The sequence below is a fragment of the Aythya ferina genome, assembly GCF_964211825.1.
Source record: "Aythya ferina genome assembly, chromosome: 5".
In the NCBI taxonomy this organism is placed as follows: domain Eukaryota; kingdom Metazoa; phylum Chordata; class Aves; order Anseriformes; family Anatidae; genus Aythya; species Aythya ferina.
This window is the reverse complement of record NC_140301.1, coordinates 46,342,173-46,350,110: the sequence shown is the minus strand read 5'-3', so window position 1 is coordinate 46,350,110 and position 7,938 is coordinate 46,342,173. Positions and strand designations below refer to the sequence as shown.

The following is a 7,938-nucleotide window of genomic DNA, read 5'->3' as shown; positions in this document are numbered from 1 at the left end:
TGGACTCAGTGATCTTTGTGCGTCCCTTCCAACTCAGTATATTCTATGATTCTGCCAGGCAGCATGGTGCAGAGATGACATGTAAACCTCATTAAATCATGGGAACAAATTCCTTCCAGTGGAGCTTTGCCTTTACTGGCAGTGATAAGGTTGGGCCAGTAAATATGAGGGCAGAGTAGAGCGAAAACAGTATTTATGGGGTGTATCTATGCTGTGTAGTTCTCATTACAATTCCTTGCAATAAAATCTAGCACATCAGTTTCTGCTAAATGGAGCCAATCCTGATGCTGGCTTCTTTGTAAAGTTGAGCTGTGGGCAGTGCTGAAACCCAGACACAGAAGACATAGCCAGAGCCACCAGCTAGTCCCAGCATGCTGGTGTATATTGGTGGGGTAAACATAGCAAAATACTCCTTCCCCCATCCCGACACCTAGTAATGGTACCACCTTCACCATGTTTCCCCAAATTACAGCCAAAGCACGGGCTCAGCTAACATATCTTTATTTGACTTCAGAAGCAGGCATCCAGATGCTAACACAGTAGAAGTGATGTGCTTCACTCAGGCTCCACCTATTGACAACAGTTCACACTAACATGTATTTTACTCTTGATTATCATCTAAGAGGTTTTATTGTGTGCTTTTTTTTTTGTTTGTTTGGTTTTTTGGCTGCTTTCCAGAATTTTATTTGCTGATCTCAAGAGTTTTTACTAAGCAAAATTCAATAGCTTTCCTGTTTTTTTGTTTGTTTGTTTGTTTGTTTTTCCAAAGCTGCATGCATGCAGAACCATGCTGTCTCTGACAGCACACTGACTTCCTCTTCACCTTCAGTCAAAACTGTTGGTATCTTGCATGATGTCTGCAACCAGATGCTCAGAAATGGGGCAAATGTACTGGCTGGTAACTGCAGCAGCTTCCCTGGCATCACTGTCCGAATGGCTGTTGGGAGGGGAAAAATGAGCAATAGTTTGTTATTCCTGTGGGAACACTGTTGGAATAGTGACAAGACCACCTTGTAAAATTCAGAGATGATACCCATGAGTAGATGTATGATAGAGGGGCCCAAATCACAGATGCAAGGTGCTTAACAGATGTACAGACAAGGTTATTGGTCTAATCATAGAATCACAGAATGGTTTGGATTTGAAGAGACGTTTAAAAAATAATCTACTCTATCTCCCCTGCCATGGGCAGGGTCACCTTACACCAGAGCCTCATCCAACCTGGCTGTGAACACCGCCAGGGACTGGACATCCACAGCTTCTCTGGGCAACCTGTTCCAGTGCCTCACCACCCTCTGAGTGAAGAATTTCTTCCTTATATCTAATCCAAATCTGCCTCCTTTACTTCAAAGCCATTACTCCTTGTCCTATCACTATATGACCTTACATGCCCAACTTTCTTATAAGCCCCCTGTAATTACTGAAAGGCTGCAGTAAGGTCTCCGTGGAGCCTTCTATTCTTTAGGCTAGACAAGCCCAGCTCTCTCAGCCTTTCTTTGTAGGAGAGGTGTTCCAGTCCTCTGATCATCCTTATTAATTCTAGGCAATGTGGACAGAAAGTACTAAGGGCCAGCTCACTCCTCCTAGTTTTTGATTCATATCCTAGTATTTTGATTTAGTAGTTTAGTATTTAGTATTTATTTTTAGTAAATTTTAGTGTCCTAGTATTTTGATTTAATAATGAGATGTCTAGCTGAAAATGGTTGGTCACTGGGAAGACAAAATACCCAGGTGCTGGGGTAGTGTGTGTTTGAATCAGCAACTGCACCAAAACATGGTAGCAAAGGCTTTCTATTTCAACTGTTGGACCAGGCTTCCTAGTGAGATGTGCATTTGTTTATTTATTTTTTTAGTCCAGAATAGCAACTCTGCAATTAGAAAAGAATCTTATTTAATTTCCCTGGGTTTTATTATTTTTAATAGCTGGCTTTATATGGCACTTTTTAGCTGTAAATCTCAATGTCAACATTGCTTTAGATGAAGCAAAACTGAGTGCCAGGCAAGGTCAGCATGTAGAAATTGAGATTGCTGTGAATGCAGGCATGGAAATCAATTGAGATTGCACACAGCTGCCTGCTGTCTTGCAGTTAGACCAAAGCATTTGCTTTGCTAGCTCTGCAAACCACCTCTGGGAGTGCAGTTGCTGGCAGAGTGGCAGGAGGTACAGAACTGTGTGATGGAGGGCTGCAGTTCAGCAGTGACACTCCCCAAGACATCACCTTGCAAGCTGATGCGGAGGAAAAGAAGAAGTGGTTTTAAAAGATGGACAATTTCATAGATCCAGTGGTGCAGCTATTTTTGAGGATATCAGCTGAGCTGTTTGGATCCTGTAGTGCAAGGACCCACAGACCCCATAACTACTGATTTTATCAGACTTCTACAGTCAGAGCAAAAACTGGACATTTACAAGTTACTGAAAGTCCTCTTCTGAACTCAGTACTCTGGCGGTTGGGGCCATAGAAATGCCAAGGTGACAAGTCTGTCCCTCCTACCTGGCATTCAGAAAGCTCTGGTACAACCACATAAAGCAAAGGTCCGCATTGCTGTCTTCTTCCTCTCTCATCTGCACATCTGTGTTGACTGGGCCTGGAGAGTTGCTGTAGATAAAGATAAATATTAATTAAAAATAAAAATATTGTAACCACCACAGTTGTAAAGCTGTGTTGCTCTCTGGAAGGCAGGTTCATCCCACCTGCAACCTGCCACATGGGCCAAGCTCTGTTAACCAGCTGACTGACACTTAGCTGTGTAGGAAAAGAAAAAGGTATCCTCCTCAAATCAGGCTCAGATGTTCTCTAACTGGCAAGAGGATAGATTTTAATATGCACTTGTATGCTGCCTCATTACCCACTGCCATCATGTCCTTCAGCCCATGGATATATACCTTCTTCCAGCAACTGGAAATTAAAAATCTACTGCATCTGCCAGGATTTTGTTATTAGTGCATGCCCTAGAAAATATCAGAACACCCTGAACAGATGGGAAGGAATCAATGTGCTATGTTTCTGCCTTGGAGAACCAAGCCTGCAGGATGCCTCTGCAGGCAATTCTCTCCCCTTGTAACATACCAGAGTCAAGGACAGCAGCAGTTGTAGGGTGTATCACCCTGAGGGCCATGTACTGACAAGGTACATGATCATGGGCTTCAGTGGGAGCAAGTGGTTCAGTATTTCAGCTGTTCGAAGGAACCCTCTTGGCAATGTATATAATTATGTCTAACAGCTGCCCAGTTTGGCAAAGCCATAGCTGGGGACTACGAAACCCTGAGGTCTCCCTCATTCTGCAACAGAGCACATTTTTCTCCATGAGCATTTTCTCAAACACTTTAAGCAGGTAAATCAACTACAACATTCCCCAAAAGACTAAACCAAGCACAAACAAAAATATCTCAACCTGTGATATGGTGTCAAGTTTCCTGTCCTATGGATTAAGCTTGATACTGGCATATGCCACAGATAATGTTGTCTTATGCTTAGAAATTGCCACACTCAGAAGGTTTGTGCTGGTCCACTATTGCACAGCAGCTCCACAGGGGTCTCACAGGAGGAGACCAAGCCCCAGACAGCTTGCTCTTGTCTTGAGTTTTCCCAACCACTGTCCATGCCATCCCCCTTTCCTTGGAGCTAGGGCCTGCTCCCTGCAGCCTGCACTGCCCACGCTGCCTTCCTCTTCCTGAAGAAAGTTGAGCTCTTACCTGCGCTTGTGGCCCATGAGATTTTGGATGAATTTCTGAACCTGGGCATTTCCTCTCATCTTGCTGTATTCGCTGGTAAATAGTCCATCTGAGTGCCTCTGGGACCTGCATCAGACAAAATACAACAGCTTCTCCTCCCAACCACAAGACTTATCCCAAGGCTCTGAAATCTCTCTTGCCCCAGTATCCAGGAGCCTCATATCCCTGCCCTTCTGTCTCCTCTCATCAGCAGCAGCCTCTGAATGAGGACAGCACTGAGTTTAGCTCTGGAACCAGAGGCAGTTCAGCCCCATGGGCTTCTTTTCCCACCTCCCACTGGAGACTTCCCTGCCCCAGGAGCCTGGTTTCAGCTCCTCCCTACCTCTCCTTGAGGCCCACCAGGTGTTTCACTAGCTGCTGCACATAAGCATTATCCTTCATCTTGCTGAGCTCACTGTGGAAGAGCCCATCCGCATGTCTCTCATTCCTAGGTGGTCAGAAAAGAAAAAAATGGATGAAAAAACATGGTTTATAAGACTGGAGGAAAATGGTCATTTAAAACTGCTACCTGAAGGAAAGATAGACAAGAATTTGTGCTAATTTGGCAAAAGTTTAAAAAAGAATATTTTCTAAAAGTTTAAAAGAAACACCTGTGTTAACCTTCACACAGCAAAAACACCTGCCCTTGCTCTAATGTCTTCACCTCAAGAAATTGAAGGACCTGCTAGGTAATGGTAGCAGTGCCAAAGACTCACACCTGGCTGATTGACAAGGCATTGAAAAAGTGCTCAAAAGTCTCAGCTGTGTCCTCCTCCAACCTGAGTCTTTTGGTCTCTTTGGGCTTGAAATGCCCCTGCACAAGCAGGAGCAGAGACAACTCTGCCTCAGTCTTACAGATAACATTAGGAACTGGTGAACTGCCAGGACTGCCTATTCTTGGTTACGTTTTTGTGACACTAAGCTGTTTAAAACAGAACCTTCCACCTTTACCAACCTGTATAAGTATCTAGTAGGGAAACAGGCCCAAGAGTGATTTTTTGTGTGTGTGTGTGTGTGTGTGTGTAGTTTAGTCTGTTTAGGTTTCTGATTTTTCTTCTTAAGCAAGAAAAAAAAAAACATTTTCAACATTTGTATTCCTTTAACTAAATCAATTTAGGGAAAAAAAATATCAGCCAAGCAGCTGCAACTTCTGGAAGGAAGATAAAAGGCTGGCTTTATAGTTAGCAGGCTCTTTGAACAAAAAGCCATGGAGAAAAAGGAAGCAGAGGCACAAGAAATGCTTACCTCTCCAGGGATGGAAGAGATGCTGAGAAGTGAGACAGGACAATCATGGGAATAATTAACTGCCACAGACCAGTCATCAGGGAAAACATGTTGGCTCCTAAACTAAAGCACAAGGTTTTATGACCAGCAGAACCAACAACCTTGATCTTTGGTACAGTTTGCGTGCCACACAGAAGACAAGGCTTTATAAATAACTTTACTATAACTAAATTAGCAGAAATTATTGCAGCAAATGTAGTTTTTCTTTAAAATACAGAAGATGAACAATTCAAATCATTCATGTTGCCAGTCATTTGTAAAATGTTTGTAGCTGTTATCCCACTACCACCATATAGTCCCAGCGCGTGGGTCTGAGGGGCCTGTTTGAGATGATGTTCGTGCTGGAGTATTGCTGTGAGTCAGTATAATATACCTTGAATAAGCAGGGAGGTGTCATGTTGAGTTAATCCATGGGTGGCACAACTCTGTGGAATAACGTCCACTCCACTATGAGTGTCTGAGAGATGAGTCTTCAGGGAGAGGATTTAAAATGCCCATTAAAACACCCCGCACAGACAGTTATTAATATACCTAGAGGGTGTCCAGGATAAATCTTTTTTTTTTTTTTTTTTTTTTTCTGTTGTCATTGTTTGTCTATTTTTGTTTTGTTTTCCCCTAAATTATCAGGCAAAAAGATTGGCATGTAGCAAAGAAGAATTCATCCACTCACAGGGGAAGGGAAGGACTCTTGTGTGTGCTGATATCTGCCTATCCTCTAATCTTTCAAGAGGGAAAAAAGAAATAGCACATTTTCAGTAACAGCAAAACCTTGTATTTTGTTTTCTAACTGAAATAAAAAGAAAATTGCATTTTGCTTATCACAAGCCATTGCATGTTCTTTCTTTTTATTTCCAACCTCATTTCACAGCTCTATGCCTGCAGAGATGCGTGTGTGCCTTTATAAGAGGGTGCTCACATTTTCCTAAGGAATACACAGAAAACATGCCTGTAATTTTTAATATTCCTGTCTTCCTCCTGCAAAGAAGCAAATCTTGCTTTTTAGTCTCTGTCCTGGAAACTCTCAGACTGTACTTGCTAACCCCAAATCAAAGTCCTCTTGCTTTGGTTTTATTCTAGTCTGAAACTAAACAGAACAAAGAGCATTAAAGGACTGACAGTTTCCTCAACACTTTCTCGCCACCCTCCTGGGACTGTTTTCTAATCTAGATACCACAAGATAAGATGAGACAAGATGGGGAAAGAGAAGAGTGGGGGATTTATGCAGAAATGTATTTGCAGTAAGCCACGGCACAAATGGGGGCTGCAGAGCAGAGAAAAGAGGTTTGGCAAAGAAGTTCGTGATTAAGAATCTGTAAGCTTCACCTCACACACACTTTTGATGCTTTTACGTTGGTTTCCTGCCTGGTTTGGTTGTGAGGGGGGTGGAACAGAAAAGAAGAACATTTCAAAGATCAGTTTCTTATGGGAGTCCATACAGTACAGACTCCACATTATTGCTTCCTGCTCGAGGAATGTGAAAGAGCTGAAAACAGACATCAAGAATAGGCTGTGCCACCCCTCAGGGAAGGGTAACCTGGACCCTGAGCCTGTCCTCAGTCAGTATAAGACCTGCCATACAGTGCCTTGCCCCCCTGGCCAACATCTCACCGCAGCATTTTGGCCTTTCTTGTGCCATCCCTGTGCAGGTTCTTGTCTTGGAGCACCACATTTAACAGCCCATTTTAAGCATCAGCCCTAGCTCCAGAGTCTCCCCTCTCTTCATTATCTTTCTGGCTGCTAGCCAGGGAGATCAACTCGTCTTTTCCCTTTCTGGACATGATCTTCTCTTCTGCATGCAGATTGCTTGTTGAAGTCTCTTGGAACAGTGATGGTGGTTGAGGAGCTTCCTTTCTGTGTCGGTAATGATTGATGATTACTTCGTATTGCATAGTTGTTTTATTTTATTTTTAATCAATGAGACAATGTCAGAAGGTAGATTTTGAGTTTCATCACTGTAACACTGTTTAACCTCCTTGACTTTCCAATCCTTTATTGCCCTCCCCAGTGCTGCTGGCTCTCAGTAAATGCAAACTCCTTGGACTGCTAGTGCTTTTAGCTGAAAGAAGAGCACACCGTCTCAGCACAGGACCTGGGAACAGCTCAGCCCCTTGCAGCAGACAAATCCTGCTGCTGAAATGTCACATCACACCCACAGACTTTGCTGAACCAAAGCTGCCATCACCTTGCAGGAGCACTACTGCCAGGAGAACTTCCCAAAAGGAACATTGCAAGCACTACACAGCCAGTTGGTGCACCTTCTTGCTCTTGCCTATCCCTTCCCAAAACTAAGGACCATGAATCTCTGGAAACACATCAGCTTCAGCTGCTGTTTGGCTCTTTTCTTCCCACTGGCTATTCCAGAGGAGGAAAACCCCATCCATCATCATCACTGCTGCTCAGGAGAGGGATGAACAATGGGAATAGCTCAGCGAAGCATCACAGAGGCCCAAAATACACCACCCAAGCCTTGCAAGCGGGGAAGAGGCAGCCCATCCAGCCTGACAGCGTCAGCACAGCCATACTCACCACGCCGTGGTCACTGCAGGCTCCCAGCTGTCCCACAGCTGACAATGCACCACTGGCCCACTTCTCTTTGCAGCCCCCTATAAATCTGAAGCCCTTATCAAAAGCAATTATTTGAGTAAAGATATGAATATGAGTAATCATGGTTAACAGCAAATAACACATCCGGACTGAAACATCCTTTTAATTACTTTCTAAACCCAATCGGGTCATTCACAACAGTTCAATAGACCATATTTCTGCTGATGTGTAATAATTCCTGTTTGTGTGTTTAATGAGAGTAATTTGTAGGGCAAACATCCCTGTACCAATTGATTCACCATGATTGTCATCATTATCTCTCCTCCTGGATTTAATTACCTCTTGATATGAGCTTAATCTTCTGCTCTTCTTCTTTTTTTTTTTTTTTCTTTTTTTTT

At 43.4% G+C, this 7,938-nt stretch overlaps 1 protein-coding gene across 2 annotated transcripts; it reads right to left on the bottom strand.

Moving 5' to 3' along the window:
* Positions 1-485: 485 nt before the first annotated feature.
* On the bottom strand, positions 486-7,579 carry SCT (secretin). 2 transcript variants are annotated; one of them, XM_084522695.1, is made up of 6 exons: positions 7,523-7,579; positions 4,958-5,059; positions 4,056-4,160; positions 3,695-3,799; positions 2,493-2,597; positions 486-937 (listed from the first exon to the last, which is right to left on the bottom strand). In XM_084522695.1, the coding sequence occupies exons 2-6, from the start codon at positions 5,044-5,046 to the stop codon at positions 826-828; spliced, it is 516 nt and encodes a 171-aa protein (XP_084378821.1). In that variant the 5' UTR covers positions 5,047-5,059; positions 7,523-7,579; the 3' UTR covers positions 486-825. The 2 variants fall into 2 exon arrangements, with proteins under 2 accessions (XP_084378821.1, XP_084378822.1); XM_084522696.1 differs by having other exon boundaries at positions 4,958-5,054.
* Between the last annotated feature and the right edge of the window lie 359 nt (positions 7,580-7,938).

Bases quoted from the DNA above. Each gene is read 5' to 3' on its own strand.
- SCT (XM_084522695.1), bottom strand. From the start codon at position 5,046: ATGTTTTCCCTGATGACTGGTCTGTGGCAGTTAATTATTCCCATGATT. The intron at 4,161-4,957 runs GTAAGCATTTCT...CTGACCACCTAG, and splicing joins TCTCTTCCATCCCTGGAGAG to GAATGAGAGACATGCGGATG. The intron at 938-2,492 runs GTAGGAGGGACA...CCCTCCCAACAG, and splicing joins CAGAGCTTTCTGAATGCCAG to CCATTCGGACAGTGATGCCA.